Source organism: Pseudophryne corroboree, chromosome 6 (genome assembly GCF_028390025.1).
Source record: "Pseudophryne corroboree isolate aPseCor3 chromosome 6, aPseCor3.hap2, whole genome shotgun sequence".
Taxonomy (NCBI): domain Eukaryota; kingdom Metazoa; phylum Chordata; class Amphibia; order Anura; family Myobatrachidae; genus Pseudophryne; species Pseudophryne corroboree.
The window spans coordinates 793,587,260-793,606,116 of NC_086449.1; the positions used below are offsets into that span (position 1 = coordinate 793,587,260).

Consider the following 18,857-nt stretch of genomic DNA (forward strand, 5'->3'; position numbering starts at 1 on the left):
GCTGATTGGGGAGGGTTTTTTGGAAGGGACATCCTGCGTGACACTGCAGTGCCACTCCTAAATGGGCCCGGTGTTTGTGTCGGCCACTAGGGTCGCTAATCTTACTCACACAGTCAGCTACCTCATTGCGCCTCTTTTTTTCTTTGCGTCATGTGCTGTTTGGGGAGGGTTTTTTGGAAGGGACATCCTGCGTGACACTGCAGTGCCACTCCTAGATGGGCCCGGTGTTTGTGTCGGCCACTAGGGTCGCTAATCTTACTCACACAGCTACCTCATTGCGCCTCTTTTTTTCTTTGCGTCATGTGCTGTTTGGGGAGGGTTTTTTGGAAGGGACATCCTGCGTGACACTGCAGTGCCACTCCTAGATGGGCCCGGTGTTTGTGTCGGCCACTAGGGTCGCTAATCTTACTCACACAGCTACCTCATTGCGCCTCTTTTTTTCTTTGCGTCATGTGCTGTTTGGGGAGGGTTTTTTGGAAGGGCCATCCTGCGTGACACTGCAGTGCCACTCCTAGATGGGCCCGGTGTTTGTGTCGGCCACTAGGGTCGCTAATCTTACTCACACAGCTACCTCATTGCTCCTCTTTTTTTCTTTGCGTCATGTGCTGTTTGGGGAGGGTTTTTTGGAAGGGACATCCTGCGTGACACTGCAGTGCCACTCCTAGATGGGCCCGGTGTTTGTGTCGGCCACTAGGGTCGCTTATCTTACTCACACAGCGACCTCGGTGCAAATTTTAGGACTAAAAATAATATTGTGAGGTGTGAGGTATTCAGAATAGACTGAAAATGAGTGTAAATTATGGTTTTTGAGGTTAATAATACTTTGGGATCAAAATGACCCCCAAATTCTATGATTTAAGCTGTTTTTTAGTGTTTTTTGAAAAAAACACCCGAATCCAAAACACACCCGAATCCGACAAAAAAAATTCGGTGAGGTTTTGCCAAAACGCGTTCGAACCCAAAACACGGCCGCGGAACCGAACCCAAAACCAAAACACAAAACCCGAAAAATTTCAGGCGCTCATCTCTAATATATATATATATATATATACACTGCTCAAAAAAATAACACATCCTAGATCTGAATGAACGAAATTGACAGACACAGCAAACCTTCTTGCCACAGCTCGCATTGATGTGCCATCCTGGATGAGCTGCACTACCTGAGCCACTTGTGTGGGTTGTAGGGAGGTCATACAGGCACGTGGAGGCCACACACACTACTGAGCCTCATTTTGACTTGTTTTAAGGACATTACATCAAAGTTGGATCAGCCTGCAGTGTGCTTTTCCACTTTAATTTTGAGGGTGACTCCAAATCCAGACCTCCATGGGTTAATAAATTTGATTTCCATTGATAATTTTTGTGTGATTTTGTTGTCAGCACATTCAACTGTGTAAAGAAGAAAGTATTTAATAAGAATATTTCATTCATTCAGATCTAGGATGTGTTATTTTAGTGTTCCCTTTATTTTTTTGAGCAGTGTGTATATATATATATATATATATATATATATATATATATATATATATATATATATATATATATATATATATATATATATAAAAGCTTTAAAAGTGCTCGGGGGGTTTTCTACTGTTTTCTTTACCTGGAAAAAGTGAGTTCTAGATAGATAGATAGATAGATAGATAGATAGATAGATAGATAGATAGATAGATAGAAGAAAAGCATACACACACATTTCAGCTTTAAAAGTGCTGAGTTTCTTTTTTCTTTTTCTTTACCTGGAAAAAGTGAGTATAATATATATATATTATTTCCACCAACTGCAGGGAGCACCAACTGGAGGGTAACCCTCACTTGCTCATGCCATGCGGTTCCAGCAGAGATCCTGGAGGTGTCGCTATCACTATTGTTTTATCACCGAGAAGCAGCTACACGTAACAGGAGAGCACAGATACACTTGATTAAAGGTAACTCATATGACGTGTTACCATGACAACTACGGGACCACAGTAATGTCACTATATAGTAATCATAGTTTACAAAAAATAATAATAATTCTGCAGCAGTCAGCGGCATTTTCATGCTTTGTTTTATAAAGTCTGCCCTCACTAAAGATGGCGGTTTGTGGTTTACGTCTCCCGCCCGCACTCATTATCAGTAAACCGCTTTCCATAGGTGAGCCGCAGCACGTGAGGATATTATTTCCTCACCCCCTCCTTCCCCGCAGGCGCCACGCCCTCCCTTCATCATGATTGGTGGATTACATTGTGCGACGCCCTCTTCTGTTCTTCCCCAGCCTGTGAAGTTATTGTACAGACTCGAGCGCTGCTGCTGGGACTCAGAGCCAGTGTATGGCTGATCCCGGGATGCTGCCTTCTCCCGCCGCTGCTGTTGCTGACCGTTAGGCGACGGTTACACACGTGTAAGTGCCTCGCGCTCTGTGGCTTCTCCCTGATACTTTGTATCATCATCAGCCGGCGCTGGATATTTTGTATCACTCCCCTATGTTCTGCGCGCGGCAGCCCCGGGGCCGGATTCCATCTATGGGTGTATGTGCAACAACTGGCTGCGCCGGGCTTCATCAGTGATCACCCCCGGACGGCAATGCTCAGGCTTGGTTTATACATTTTGCAGGTACAGGGTCTGATACCGGGAGATCCTGCACGATCTGGGAATCCCCGTCCCTGGACTATAAGTGCTTTTGCAGAACTTCACGTGTGTGTCTGTGTATATATATATATATATATTATTTTTCTCTATCCCTTACAGTACATCACCTTGGAACTTTGCAGAGTAAATCTGCAGCACATTTCTATGGCATTGCATTCTGCATGAGAGCTGCAGATCCTTGAAGTGGTGTTTTTTTGTTTTGTTTTGCATTTTGACTTCTATGGATTGTTTCCTGCTGTGTAAGTTATTATGTAGCAGTTTGTTATGACTGCTATATTTGTTTTATTTTTATTTATTTAAACTCTCTTCCCTATTTTTTTAGGAGCCCATGTGTGCAATGGTGGTGTTACTGAGCTTTTTGTCTTGTGGCTTGCAACTCCCCCCTTCCCCCTTTTGGGAAATCTGAGCTGTGTCTTTCTCTCTCTTTGGCAGAGTATTTTGGTCTCTGGAGGCGCCCCCAGCTGTGCTGGCTGAGATGTCAGCCGGCTGCGGTCTGGAAATAGTGATGTAGAATCTCGTGATCTACAGAGTCTGACTTGTTGGTGGTTTTCGATTCATGCTGAAACGAGTCTTATTGTGTATGGTGTTGGACTCTGTAAAATCTATGTAGCTCCTTCTACTAAAATGTCATATTCACCTGGCGCATGGTGACTTTTTAGCGGATAGGTGTTAGTAACTGTCCAGATTTCTGTTTTGTATTTTATAATCCTTTTTATTTAACATCTGCATAAAATGCCATGTTATAGTGCCAAACGCTACGGTACAATTAAGTCTTCCTCTATTAGTTTTGTATTGGACTTGATTAGATGTCTTTAAGCAACACGGGCACTTTTGTTAACATGTGGGAGGTGATCCCACATTGCGTGCAATGGTGCCTGTCTTTTTGAAAGTTTACCCACTTGAGTTAAAATTGTTTCCTGGTACCACAAGTTGGTGGTTTGAACTGGCTTAAACGAATGTCCTTATCTTGTTAGACTTTATTTAGCTTAGTCATATTGACTTTGGACAGAAATATGTGTGAGCTTAAAAAAGAAGCTTATCTATATGTAACAGAATGTACAGAACTCTGCAAGTACGCCCGGACGTGCATGTGACTTTTATCTATGGACCACAGGGCGTTGTGATAAGAAATGGGTGTGTTTTAAAACCCTAGTTTATTAGTCTTCCCTTCTGGATGAGAACGTAGTCCGCATCAGACCTCGCCGGTGAAGAGAGAGCAAAAGATATCTCCGTATTGGTGCCAACATTTAGTGGCATTGAAAAGTGATCTATAAGAGAATTCCTTGGTTATCGAGACACCCGGTTGAGCGCCCCATCTGTGATTTTGTTTTCTCTGCCTCTTGGGAATGGATAATAAAATAAGGAAGGAATATTTGAGAAGCTGTTTTGCATATAAGATTAAGTGACCAATAAAAATAAACGCTCCCTTGTTCTAATCCAGGTAAGATCTAATTGATACTCCTAAAATCTTGTTTTTATAGTGTTTATTTAAGTTGGTCTTTTTGACCACTTATTTTGTGTTTCTTCCTGCTCACATTTTTATATAGGTTTTCCCTGATGTCTTTTGATTACAGGGGAAATGTTTCTGGCTCGGAGACACACCCGAGCAGTATCCCTAGTCATTTTTACTTATCTTAACTCTTTGTAATCTTCCAAAGATAAGAGAAACTGTTTAATCTGATTGTTTTTGCACACGACACAAGTGTGCCCTTTGCACGTAACTCTCTCAGTATGGTTATGATGCTTTGTGGTTTATACCATGAAAAGTTGTTACAAGAACTTTTTTAAACCCATACTGTGAAATCAGATTTGTGCTTTACCACATACGTATGTATTGTAAAAGTAGGGTTTAATAACCTGACCACAATGAGTTAAGGTTTTTTGTGATAACATCAGTACTTGACGCTGTAAAAATTGATGTAGTTGCTTAAGGGGATATGCTTAGTTGGGTCCATTGGTTTTTGTCTAAAGAATAGTAACTGTCTTCGGATACTTAATAATAGTCTCGTGCCTAGTAAGATTTGAGTGATTACTAAAGAGAAAAGAATGTGTGCTGCTGATAAGAGAATTGTTTCCCCATCTAAAGCTTATAGAACCTTTTTAAAGGCTTTGTTTGAATCTATACTGGCATGAATTAAGACTATCTTCTCATCTCCTAACCCTAACTGCTGGCTGTGGAGGAAAGCAAGCTCTGGGGCCATGGGTTATATTAGTGATGTGTATTGAATGGCTTCTAATGTTGGGTTGAACTCTTTACTTGAACCGCTCTACTCCACGTTGGCTACTCCCCCATCCGTGACCTTTTATGTATCAATGCTCTACTCCCCGCCACAGCAGGCATGGGGTGTGGCCATAACTGGTCCAATAAGAATCTAGGTAAAGGAACAATGGGTGTGGTTTCTTCATTAAAAGCCTATTAAGCTAGAGTGTAAGTGGCATTTTCCAGTTTGGTCTGGACTAGTGGAAGAAGGAATTGACAATGGCATCTAGATGGTGGGGTGAGTTCTGGCAAATCGGTAATCTTATTTTCCTCCGGTCTGTTACTGGTCATCCATATTTAACAAAGAATCCATATTTAACAAAGAATTGCACTTCTGCTACTGATTAAACCTTGTACTTTTTTTTCCGTTTTTTTTTCCCGGTTTTCTTAAAAACACTAACGGACTGTATGGAACATCTGGAAATTATTACTTAGTTTTCTTGTCAGGAATGATACATCATAGTACCGTATGTGAAGAACACTTAGTTGTTTGCAGATGTGTAGGTCATATGCTGGTTAGCATAGTCTGAATAGATTTATATTAACTAACATTTTATGTTCTTTCCTTTAAAAGTAACAAGTCCGGCATATGATTGTCAAGAACTTGACTATTATGTTCCGCTGTGCTGACTTGGAGGCATTGCTACTGGAAATCCAATTACTTTTAATATAATAATAATAATGTACGTATGTGTTTATTTTTATTTATTAACAAAATGCTAAGTGAATGAAGAGAAATCTAAATAAAATCAATTTTAGTTGTGCCCACACTTTGCCTTCCAAACAGAATTGATTCTTCTAAGTACACTTGCACAAGGTCAGGGATTTTGTAATATTATAATTGGGTGTATGATTAATTAATCATACACCTAATAGGTGATAATGATCATTTTCATATGTAGGTTGAAACAGTCAAACAGAAACATCTGTATAGGAGGCTTAAAACGGTGAGGAACAGCCAAACTGTGCTACAAAGATGAGTTTGTGGAAGACCATTTCATGTCACCAGTCATACACCATAGCAAGACTGAGCACAGTAAAAAGACACAAGGTAGTTATACTGCATGAGGATGGTCTCTCCCAAGCAAAGATTTCGAAGCAGGCTGGGGTTTCAAGATGTGCTGTTCAAGTTCTTTCGGAGAAGTGCAAAGAAACTGACAGTGTTGAGAACTGTAGATGCAGTGGACGGCCAAGGAAGCTTGTAGCATCAGACGAAAGCTGCATCATACTTGCTTCCTTTCTAAACCAGAAGATCTCCAGCAGTGCCATCTGCTCAGAATTGGCAGAAACCAGTGGGACCCAGATACACCCATCTACTGTTGGGAGAAGTCTTGCCCGAAGTAGTCTTCATGGATGAATTGGGTCCAAAGAGCCATACCTACAATGTGGACACAAGTCCAAGTGACTCAACTATGCAAGAAAATATAGGAACTAAGGAGTAGAAAATAGCATCAGGTATTCTGGACTGATGAGTCAAAATGTAAAATATTTGGACGTAACAGAAGGCAGTTTGTTCGCTGAAGGGCTTTGATTGGCTCCAAATTTATTGTACAGCAGGACAACAACCCCAAACATACAGCTAATGTCATTAAAACTATTTTCAGTGTAAACAAGAATAAGAAGTCCTGGTAGTGATTATATTTCCCTACAGAGCCCTGATCTCAAGATCAAGTCTGTCTGTGATTACACGAAGAGACAGAAGGATTTGAGCAAGCCTACATCCACAGAAGATTGTGGTTGGTTCTGATAGCATTAATATTTAGCCACCATATTGGGTTATAATAATCAAATGCTTTTTATATAAGAAAGAAGTGTTTAAATAAAGTTTGGACATATTCTAGACTTGGGTATATGAAATGTAAGCTAAGAAATCTATACCCTGGTTCTCAGAAAAAGCTAACATCTGGAGTTCATCATGTGTTGTCCACGAGGACAAAAAAATGGCTGTATGCAGTCTATGGAAAAAATTAAGAACAATAAATAGCCTGTTGCGAAAGAATTCTAATGTGGCAGAAAAGAACTGGCAATGTATGAGATAATTATGCTATAGGATTTACTGGATATTGTGCAATGTATGTTACGAAATGTATGGAACATAACTCCCAATAATTGTTTCAAGATGTGATAGAGTTAATAGTTAGCCACTATATTGGGTTATAATAATCAAATGCTTTTTTATATAAGAAAGTAATGTGTTTAAATAAAGCTTGGACATATTCTAAACGAAGGTATATGAAGATTAAGCTAAAATCTTCATACTGGTTTTTTAGAGAAAAACTAACATCTGGTATTCATTATATATTGTCAACAAAGGCAGGAAATGGCTGTATGCAGTCTATGGAAAGAATGTAGGAACAATGAACAGGATGTGCTAAAGGAAGGATGTATGAGATGATTATGCTATAGGATTTACTGGATAGCGTGCAAAGTATGGATAGCGTGCAAAGTATGTTACAAAAAGAATGGAAAATAACTGTGCCCCCTCCTTTTGGAGAGAGAAATGTCAGCTGGACAATTAAGACCAGATGTACACTATAAATATGTGTATTCTAACTCTGTAAAGCAGAATGCTTATGAGACATATCCCGTATGTTTGTCTTCATTGAGTGTTCTCCCATCGCGTTGGTCCCTGCTTTAAAGAAGTGACTTGATAATTGAAGGACATTCTTAAGTGACCAGACGGCGCTAACGAGCCTAGCGCTATCAGTTCTCCGAGATGTTCCTTCCAAAAACTGCAGGTGTACTTAGAAGAACTGATGCAGTTTTGAAGGCAAATGGTGGTCACACCAAATATTGGTTTGATGTAGATTTTTCTTTTTGTTCATTCACTTTGCATTTTGTTAATTGATAAAAATAAACTATGAACACTTCTATATTTGAAAGCATTCTTACTTTTGCCGCATTATTTCCACACCTGCCAAAAACAGTTGAGGTGTGTGTGTATATAATATATATATTTTTTGTTTTTGTTTTTTTTAACATTGGGTTTGCTAGTGTATCTCTTCTAGTCGACCCAGCAACCATAATCTGCTCTTAACCACGATTTCAACATGTCACGTACACACTTCCTCTTTTCCCTTCACAGGCATCCTTCCTCATATGTAGCTTGCTTTTAGTTGTCGTTGTTGCAGAACCTGTAACCTGTAGTTCCGCAGAAAAGATCGTGTTTATTTTTGTAAACCATAATACTAGAGAATTGTTTCATGACTTTTCTTGCCATCTGCCTGGGAAACCACTGCATTGTGGACATATCTTTGTCTTATGGTGGACATCTTTTGGTCTAGCTGTTATCTTGAGTTAGCCAGGCAAACTCCAGACTCAGTTGTATTGAGGATAATACATAATATCCTACAAGGTAGTTCTGTGGGTGCTTGAGCAATAAGTAATATCTATGCTCGTAATTTTTTGGAGTGCCATAAAATTACAGTAGGTGTCTGTAGTCAGTGATTTTTCTTGCAATACAACTGGGGTTTGCAAGATTTAAGCTAGAGTCTAACCTCTTGTATGCAGCTTGAAACTGTATTCGGGTCATTTGTAGGGTTTTGGAAGAGTGGACAAAGGTTTTATAACATGACCAGACTTGGTACAATAAAATTGCCATGTATGCTTGTCGGATGACTAACAACGATTGGGTATTTACCAAGAATATATTACTTTGGATCTCGGTAGGAATGGCTCTACACTGGGCTTCTCTTGAAGGTGCATTGTTCTTTTGGCTTCTCCTCAAATCTACAGAGTTCCCATATTCAGCCATGGGAACCTTGAGAAAACTTGTAGGACTCGTCAAAGTTTTGGTTCCGCTCTTGTGTTTTCTTGCACTCACAAGACAATACTTATGTTTTACACCCAGTGTGCAAGAAGTGTTCTTCACGCCAAAGTGCAAATGGAAGACTTATCACGTCTCTATCTTTAGGCTGCAACCTCCGGTGACCAGTCTACAGATATTTTCTTAGACTTGAGTGCTTCAGTTTGTTCCTCTTGATCTATATGTGTATACTCTCTGTGGACTCCAACCTAGACAGCTGGTTATGTGGAGTGTGTCGAACTGGCCATAGCTATGGTTGATTTGCCCATGGCAGGCAGTCATTTCAACTGCTTCGAATAGGTTCCAGTGCCTACTAAATTCGACTCTGTGGCATTGCCCCTGGCCTAGATAGATCAAGAAGTCCCATGTATGCAAAGCCGTGATTTCTATTCAAGTAATGGAAGTAGTTAAAAATGTTTTGAAGTCCAGTTATGTCAGTCACTTGGACTAAAGCAATTTAAATACTTCATGGTACAGTTCAGCCTCAGGCTTTTTGGGTCTGTTATGGCCTTCATCTGATGCATGTTTGTCCTCTGTGTGAATGAGCTACTTGTAATGTCATCTATAAGAACTCATGGAGGCTATTTAAAAAAAAAAAAAAAGAAAAAGAAAATCTTCTTAAATACATGAAAGTACATCTAACCATAATGGGTCATTGTTGCAAATGCTATGCATTGGAAACTGTTATCTGGCAGCTCAATGGTTTAGTGTGTGTGGTTCCCATGCTCCCACCCAAAAAAGTCCAGTCCTCAAGTTCTCCATACCCCCGCTCCTTCCCTCCCACTGCATTCACATCCTGTAACAATCTGACCTCTTGCGATATTACTCTGTGTATACATATTCTTATTTGGGAAAAGTGTTTTTAAAAATAGAAAATTCTAAACAAAGATTAAACTAGTATTTTATTTGCTATACTGTCTACCTTTTCAATAAAAAAATGTTGGTCCCAAAGGAAGTATTGGACAAATGTTAATCATGTAACTTGAGCTGCCTGTGCATATTCTGCCTGTTAATAGCCTATCTGGGGTTATTACAGTTTATTATAGATCTGTATCTTCATGATATCTCTAAAGGGTTAACTTATCAGAACTGACATCTATATATGTCATGATTTTATAGGGATAGAGAGTGAGATGGATATAGTAGAAATTTATCATTTTATTCATCCAAATTATCCCCAGAAATTTTCTCCTGCCCCCACTAGGGGGCAATATAACATCAGCATAACTCTGAGCACAGCTTTCTATATTTTACCTGTGTATGAGAAGTACAGGTCTATAACGTTGGCCTATCAGTGATTGACCTACCATTTTCTAAACCAGGAATGGGGAACCTTCGGCCCTCCCAGCTGTTGTTGAACTACATATACCAGCATGCCTTGCCACAGTTTTGCTATTTGGCCATGCTAAAACTGTTGCAGGGCATGCTGGGATGTGTTGTTCAACAGCTGGAGGACCGAAGGTTCCCCATCCCTGTTCTAAACCTTGAAAGATTACCAATTTGTTTTAATGTCCCTTTTATTGCTTTGTTAGCTCTGTTGGCAAAAGAAAACAATAGTTTCCACGTGATCATGGAGACTTGTACCTGGATTCCAGAAAAGGTCCGCTAGTAATATTCATTTGCTGTGCTAAACCTCCCAGTCGCATAGAAAGTACAGTGCATAGAAGCACCCCATTTATGATATGACTGGCAAATTACTGTGCTCTTTCTGACCTCCACTGCTACAATCCAATCCAAAAAAAAGAAAAAAAACTTTAGGGTTTAAAGTCTAAATTCTGCTTAATTTACCCCAGCGACTTTAAACTTGTCCCTGGAACTGCAACTTTCTTGTCCCATGTCAAGCTAGTTGTATCAAGTCCAAGCAAGCAAACATCTGCTTTAGAGAGTTTTCTTAGGCTGTCATTGTTTGGGATCAAGTCAATTCTCCACGATGGTACTTTGCAACTATGTATAGTTGCTCTTTCTCCCCCCACCCCTTCATCTCATAGAGGTGGTGAAGCAAAATGATCAGGGATACCTTGCCATGGTAAGTGGTCCTGCGCACAGCTGGGCATTGCATCGGTGTATAGTGGGCAGGTTCAGGGGCTTTTTGTGCCCCTGGTGGCAATAGGGGTGTGGCTTCATGCAGGGGGCGTGGTCAGTTACGCCCCCTGTACAGTAGTAGCGCCGCTGAAATGATGTGCGGTGCGTGAGGACGTCATCGCGCACAGCAACGGTCCTCTCCATGAAGGGAAACTAGACGCGTAGCGTCTAGTTTCCCTTGGCAGCGGGGGGCACAGCAGCGCATTTTGCCCTGGTGCGGCACCCCGTGCAAAGGTCCTGCTTGCCCGTGGCAAGATCCGCTACTGATTGTGGAAAACTGAATCTTCCTTTCCATTTTGAGTCTTCCTCTTTTGTGTGTTTTTTGTTTTTCTTTCTTTTTTTTTTTTTTAAGGAATATATCCCTATAGAACGATGATTTTAAAACTGTACTGCATTTAACAGATGGCTGTCCACTTAAATTTGGTCTTCTTCTTTTCTCGTCCCTTGTATGTGCAGAAGCTGACGAACCGGAGCTCGGGATGGATTGGAACAGAAATGGCATGAACGGCGTGATTTCCAGCCATGACAACCATCAGTATTTACCAGTGTCTACCTCATCCACCGTCTCCACCATCCAGAGCAATGCTGCGTACGTGCCACATAGAACCATGACTCAACCTGTACAGCTCCAACCTACAGATCGTTATCTCAAAAAGCTGCTAAAAGCCAAATCCTCCCAAGAGCTTCTACATATTCAGCAGTCGGCCATCAAATCTCATAAGCGAATTGCCCCAATGCAACAAGTTAATCAGGCGTCAATGGGGCAGTATAATTCCTATAGCGTCCCTACTGCAAGCAATCAGAGTGGCCTTAATGTTCAGAACCCAGGAACCTCCAACTACCTAATGGTTACTTACAAGAACACTGTACAACAGACCCCGCAGCAGCCGCAGTTGGTGCCAGCTATGCAACAGTATGATGCAAGCGGATACCATGTTAGAGAGAGACAACAGTCAATGCAAAATGGTCAAGCCACTGCCGGTTATACTTATTCACACCAAAATGTTGCACAGCCAGTGCAGAATGTATATTCTAACATAAGACAACCTGCAAACACTGTACAGACGCCTTACCGGCAAGTGCCTAATAATAATAATAATTCTCCACCCACGTATTCCCTACAAAACGGAGGTTCTGGGCCGTATATTAATTCCCACAAAATGCCTACTGAAACCAATGTGCCGGTTAACTCTCCTGATTATCGAAATAGTCAGACAGGGGGCAATTTCTCGACTGGATCCTATGTAAATATTCTTCCACAGCAGCAACAGACTGTGCTACAGTGGAATGGTAATGGAATGAACTATGTCCAAAGGCCTCAAAGAGCATTGATGCAAGAAGTTCAAAGTGCCGTTCCTAATTCCTCACAGGTTGTGGCTACAAGTACCAATGCACCTGCTGTGCAAATGCCACTTCCGTACACGCAGGGAATAACCAGTCAATCAAATGTTTTAAATGGTCCCATAAACCCTCAATTTGTGAACCAAAATTATGTTGCGCAAAACGTGCAGCAGCCCATCCAGTCTGTTAAAGGGCCACAGGATCAGAGCTCGGCGGCTCCACCGCCTCAAACCCAAGGTGGAGGCGTGTCTCAAGAACACGCTATGAGACGGAGAGAGCTGCTTGTGCTGTTACACGTCTACCGAAGTGTCAAACAGAAGTATTTATTGCTCAATCACGAGAATAACCTGTTAAGGCAAAAACTGAAAGCTGCTAACGCATCACAAGAAAACGCCAGTCCGGCTATCTCGGCCCCTTTAATTTGCACCCTTCAGAATGCTCCGGCACCTGCAAACGAGGCTGTTGCTGCACAACAAAACTTAACACAAACGGAACCTCTGCAAAATCCATCTCCATTAGCTACTGCCAGTGGCTTTCCAGCCCAAAATACATACAAAAATGCCATTAATGTTCCTTCCCAGAATAGCGCACAAACTAGCCAAACGTTCCCTGTAAATGGTTGCATTCCCAACCAGGTTTGTACGTCGAGTGATAGAAATGTACTTGATCAGAACAATTATTTGGTGTTCGATGGTGGTCAGATGAATACTGGAAGCTTTACTAATTCAATTAATCAGGCACAAAGCCCCAAGAACTTGAATACTAAGGATCAAAATGTGGCTGGAAAAGACTCCATAGTACATGCAAATTCGAACAATCGGTGTCTTTCTAGTGGGAGCTCATGTAATGCAAATGTATCGCAAAATGAGCATCCTGTAAATACTCTGCACAGTCGCGAACAAACAAATCCAGTGGTTTCTGAGCATCTTAATACTGCTACCTGCCCAACAAAAACTAGTTATGATTACGGATCTTATTATGCAGCTTTAATAAATGCAGAGACTCATTCTCGAGAGGCAATAGAAGCTGCTTTACCTCTCTGGAAATCTGTTCCACAGTTCTCTCCTCTAAATAAAGATGTAGCTAAAGGACCTGAAGGCAAGCAAGCATTTGTAGGCCTTACAGTTAATGCCTTCAACATCCTGGAACAGACCTTGGCCTCAAAGAACGAGACCACTTCAGTAGTGTCTCCACAGAAACCAAAATTGCCTGCTACTCCCGCATCAAAGTGTGTTGCTAGAGTCTCTCCATTGGTTCAGTCCAAGGAATTGGTCCATAAGGAATCTCCGCTTCCTAAACTTGTACTAAAAGATGAAGACCTAGAAATCCATAGCAATGACCGTTTAGACTTTAATCTTAAAGAAAATGAATGTATTAAAGAACTGTTGCATGCACTGCAATCTATTAACGTTCCTCAGAATATTGAAAGCTTAATCGCAGTGGAAAGACCTCAATCACCAACTAGCATTCTAACCCAGTCAATACCATCTAGTGCTGAAGTTCCTCAAAAGGAAGTTGAACAGAACTCTACTGAAGACATTGCTGATAATGACTTGCAAATCTCTGGAGTATGTACTCTAGTAGAAGGGAATTCTTATTATGACTCTTCTATTGCATTGATATTTGACAATGCAATAAAAACTGAAGCCAATGAAACCTTTCCAGACCCTGACACTGGAGATGACCATGCCCTGCAACGTTCAGAGCACATGATAGATTCATCTTGTGATCCTGAAGCCACAGACAGTAACTCACCAAACACAGATGTTGCAATTGATGCACAGCCTTTAGGAAACGAGGAAGCTGGGTTTGGCTTGACGAATGATGAAAATCTGCATGGGTCAGGTGTTCCGTGCTTTCAAATGCAAAATGACCACAGTGAATTGTCTGCTTCTGATGCATTCTGTGACCTAGAAGACAGCCCTGGATCTGACCAATTGTCTGAACTTTTGACTGCTTTTCCCTTTGGAATTAAAAATTACATGTCTGAAAATAAATTTGAAGAAAAGGAGTCTATGGAGAATTTGGCTGACAAGCCTGTAATTTGTAAAGTATCTTTGCCTGTAGAAGTCCCTCAGCCTGCTTTTGACAACAATGGGCAAAACCAGGACATGCCGCCTACAAGTGCGAATGTGTGCACACTGGACAAAGAAATGGAATTCAAAAGCTTACATGAGCCTACAGCGGACCCGGAGCCTGTAGTTGAACAACTCCCTACACCAACCAAGAATGATCAGACTCTTCTAGAGGAGATATCTCTGCCACCTACGGATGATTGTTTTGAAATATGTGATAGTCCTGAGAATGATATTCAGATTACTTTATTGGATCAGGATGATATACCTAAGCTTTTCCCAGATGATTCTGAGCAGCTGCTTACTCCTAAATGTGAACAAATAGAGACGGAGAGTTGTCTGGAACCGACTTGTACAGAGGAGTCCAAAGATCCTGTTTTGAATGTCCAGCTTAATCCTCTGAAGACAGAAAACACCTTTGCCAATGAGACCACAGTTCTGCCAGATAAGGACTTTTTTTGCTGTTTTTTAAGTTGGTCAGCCCACATTAACGGGAATGCACCAAAATGCGAATGCAAGTTGGCGGAATCCCCTAAGGCCGATCAGCCATACATTAATTCTGGAGACTTTAATGCCGTTGTAACTGAGTCTTCAGGAAATCTCAATGAAACTTCATTATCAAACTCAAGTAACGCTGAAGTCAATGGATTAAAAAGTAAAATCCTGCCGCACAATGACAAACTTTCCCCAGTACCGTCAAGTTCACAGCATAGGAGTGGCTTACAGTATCACCGTTGGAATTCCCAGGAAGATACTAAATCGAAAACTGCTTCCATTTTAAACAGAGCTCCTGAAGGAGGCCTGAAGAAAAATAAAGATCTGACCCATGAGAAGAGTTTTCAGTCCAGTAAGGAGAGAGATCATTTTCAAATTAAAAAACCAAAATCTAATTCTCTAAAGTCTGAAAAGCTCATCGTAAAAACAGATTTTCTAAAAAACAAGCACTCAAGGAAAGAGAAGAGAAGGCATAAAACAAAGGAAAAGGCAAAAGATGCACAGGGCGCTTATGACACCAGAGGTAACATCAAGAAAACAGTAGAAAAAATAGATGAACTGGATAAAAGTAATACGAGGGAAATGGCCCAGGGCGTCAAATCCAAACAGTCTTCCTATACCACTAAACATATGGATCGGAGTATGAACAAGTCAATGCCATCCCTCAGCTTGGCCAGATCTACTCCTACTGACACTGGACATAGGCGTCACGAAAGAGTAAAAAAACGGCCAGAGAGCCATTATGATAAGATGAGGAAAGTTCAATCTGTACCGGAATACTTACAAAGAAAAAGGGATCTTATCAACAAAAGGTATGAAACCAAACCAACACAAGAGGAGACTGAAGAGAGACGTACATTTGACGATAAACTTTCCTTGAGAACAAGTGGGTACAATTCCTTGCCTAATCTAAAGAGACCATTGTCGCCTGTAAAAATGAATGTGTCTTCGAAGACCGGAAACTCTGAGTCTGATTTCTTCAAAGTATTCAACCGAACATCGAAAGATAGGCCACAAAGCAGTGGTCCATATGAAACCGTAAATCGCGCTAAGGAGCAAATGCGTTCTTCCAGCAAAGATAAAATCTATTTGTCTCCTTGTACAGGCTCCAGGGGTCCTTCTTATGAAGGGTTAAGTTTAACTAAACTGCAAATTAGGTGCTCTCCCGACAAACGTGACTATTATGAAAGAAGGAAATCTCTTGAAAGTTCGATACATAGGAAGTCTTCAAAGTCTGAGGTGAAGAAGACGGAGTCTCCAAAAATGCTTGAGTTCAAATTATATCCAGAGTTTGTCCACAGGAGTCTGGCTACACAAGAGAATCCTGGGGAGCCGAAAACCTCTGAATCAAAAAGTGTAGTGGAAGGTAATTTTATCTTAAACATTCAAGCTACATTCTACGTTTTTCATAATGAACTCGTGTGTTTAGTATAGTCTTGAACAGTCCATTTGACAATGGTCGAAGATTGCCACTAGTCTCCTGTAATTGTATAGTGTGATGCGCACTCTAAGTTCAAGAATACTCCTACTTTACCAGAGTGGTGCAGCCATGTAAACAATTTGGATTGAGGCAGGGGGCTAAATTAGATGTTTAATTGTATAAATTTACAATAACCATGTTGCTTTTACAACAAAGAATGAAAGTTGAAATTGGCAAAAGAATTACTTCATTGTGGTTTTTGTGTTTGCTCCTTTCGTAGGCATTAAAAGCAAAAAAGAGGCTTGGTGCAGCACTATTCCATTTAAGAAGCGAAAGTTGGAAAGCTTTGAAGATAAAGGTAAAGTGGAATTAATATTCCCCCTCCATAGCATTTGTTCAAAGTTTAAATAAAAAAAGTTTTTTTTTGTTTTTTTGTTTTTTAAAGTTCTAAAACCTTCTCGACACCTGGCCAACAAGGTTGGCTCTTTTTTTTTTTTTTTTTTTTTTTTTTTTGTTTAAATCAGTCCTTCGTGACCAGTGCTCCTGAAAATTGGTCTCCAACTAGTTATTGACTTCAGAAAGCAAATATTTTTGCAACAACCTCTAAGTAGCCTAGCCCCCGTTCTGAAATGGAACTTGAGTTGTTCACTTGGCAGCTGTTTATTTCATGCCCATGCATATTTTCTTAAGTCTCTCTTCTAAAATAGTTGCCTATTAGCATTCCCTAGTGAGTGACGCACTTGTTCCTGGCCCTTCTCATTATTTCAGGGAGTGGTTCTTGAACATTACAGAATCTCTAACAGTTGAACATTAGAATTGACGGCAGACCTAAACCTCTTGGCCCATCTAGTCTACCCCTTTCTTCTATTGTATCCTTTGGCTAACTTAAACCCAATTTGTTCTTTGTAAGGCTACTCTTATAAACATGTTTTAAATTGCTCTCTTGATCAATACTGGCTTATGATATGCTTTGAAGAACTGTTAAATATGTTATCCTACAAATCTATCCATAAATCTTTCTAACCAGATCATCATTGTGTCACTAGGGTGTATTTTAACTTGCACTACCGTGTAACAACCAAGGAGATGGGTTAAATCGCAAAACGAAATTTCGGTGACTTACACAAATTCTTTTTACTGTGTTAGGAGGGGGAGAGTGATTAATGTTCGCAACATGTACTTTTAATGGAATTCTAGGGTCTAGTCTCCTAACCGCTCTATTTTCTTTGTATGTAGGGGGCAGTGCTCCATCGGTGTCTCCAATTTCAACTCCAACCTATAAACCAATTCAGAGAGGTACAACACGGCCAACTCAAGACTCTCGGGCAACATTCAACGCTTTTAAACAGATGTATCATGAACAGAGAAGCAAGAGCCTTGATGGCAGATTGTGAAACCTAGGTTTCACAATCTGCTGCATTTCTCAAGACCAAAAGAGGAACACTCCCTCCTACAAAACAGATGAGGGGGGGTGGTACTGGTGGCAGGAGCCTGGTTTGCAAAATTCATGGACTTCATCAAAATGGCATCTCAAATCCAGTATTAACGCTCGATGGACTATGTTCTTATGTAGATTTGTTTTTCTCTTGACAATAAATAAAACTTGTAAATATTTCTCCCCCCAATTGAAACAGCATTACTGTTCGGTGTTTATCTTGTTTGTGACCTGCTGCTAATGTAATTGTCTGACCTGTCCACATTCAGAGTTTTAAAAGTGGAGTCACAAAGCCGTTCTACATACTGTACAGACTTTTTTTTTTTTTGCATCATACGCAGCCGACAGTTGAACTGGGATGCGGTCTTCGGCAGTTGTATATTGAAGTCTTACTACTTCCACTGTACAGATTTGTTGTACATTTCTTGATACATGTTCTAAAACAGGTTGTTTGGAAAAGTGTTTTTTTTTTTTATTTTTTTTTTATTTGGTTTTTCTATATTCATGATTAAATATTATTTTTTCAAATTTGTATTGATGGTGATTATTTAAAAAAAAATCTATTACCTCCAATGGTTTAAAAAAAAAAAAAAAAATTCTGTTAAGTGTTGTACAATACGTAAATTGATTTTAATGTATCGGTAAGTTCTAATATTTCCTGTATATATCTGGAAAGCTTTGATTTTATAATGACTGCCTGCATCTGCCATAAAACTCCAACCATTGGGTAAATTTACTAAGGTGGGAGATTTTTAGAACTGGTGATGTTGCCCATGGCAACCAATCAGATTCTACTTACCATTTATCTAGCTGCTTCTTGCAGATAATAGATATAATCTGGTTGCTATGGGCAACATCACCATTTCTAAAAATCTCCCACCTTAGTAAATTTACCCCCATGTGGTTTTTCCTTAGTTAGTCCACAGTGTAACACTTCGCAGGTCATTGTCTTCCTAGCTGAAGCATCAAAACTCTGTCTGGCTGGTATATTCTGATGATGCGAGGGCAGAGGTAATCATCCAACAGGATTATTACCAGTTGTTTCTGCAGCAGGGTACACTAGGTTCCACAGGGAATAACATCGGGGTGTAGAGTAGGATCTTGATCCGAGGTACCAACAGGCTAAAAACTTTGACTGTTCCCAGGATACATAGCGCCGCCTCCTCTATAACTCCGCCTCCGTGCACAGGAGCTCAGTTTTGTAGTTGGTGCAGGCAGACGACAGGCAGGGCTGCTCCAAGTAGTCCTAAGAAGAGCTTTTTTTTTTTTTTTTTAATTGAAATTTGAAGACTTCAAGGGTTCCATCA

The 18,857-nt window shown here is 40.5% G+C and overlaps 1 protein-coding gene across 4 annotated transcripts; it reads left to right on the forward strand.

Annotated features, from left to right (window-relative positions):
• The first annotated feature begins 2,251 nt into the window (after positions 1–2,251).
• Positions 2,252–18,078, forward strand: RESF1 (retroelement silencing factor 1). Of its 4 annotated transcripts, none has more exons than XM_063928862.1 (4): positions 2,252–2,389; positions 11,241–16,061; positions 16,396–16,473; positions 17,352–18,078. In XM_063928862.1, the coding sequence occupies exons 2-4, from the start codon at positions 11,264–11,266 to the stop codon at positions 17,507–17,509; spliced, it is 5,034 nt and encodes a 1,677-aa protein (XP_063784932.1). In that variant the 5' UTR covers positions 2,252–2,389; positions 11,241–11,263; the 3' UTR covers positions 17,510–18,078. The 4 variants fall into 4 exon arrangements, with proteins under 4 accessions (XP_063784932.1, XP_063784933.1, XP_063784934.1 ...); XM_063928863.1 differs by lacking the exon at positions 2,252–2,389 and adding an exon at positions 2,403–2,601; XM_063928864.1 differs by lacking the exon at positions 2,252–2,389 and adding an exon at positions 2,642–4,078.
• The last annotated feature ends 779 nt before the right edge of the window (positions 18,079–18,857 follow it).

Excerpts from the sequence above, each read along its gene's own strand:
- RESF1 (XM_063928861.1), top strand. Across the intron at positions 16,062-16,395 it reads ATCAAAAAGTGTAGTGGAAG|GCATTAAAAGCAAAAAAGAG; the intron begins GTAATTTTATCT and ends CTCCTTTCGTAG. Across the intron at positions 16,474-17,351 it reads GGAAAGCTTTGAAGATAAAG|GGGGCAGTGCTCCATCGGTG; the intron begins GTAAAGTGGAAT and ends CTTTGTATGTAG.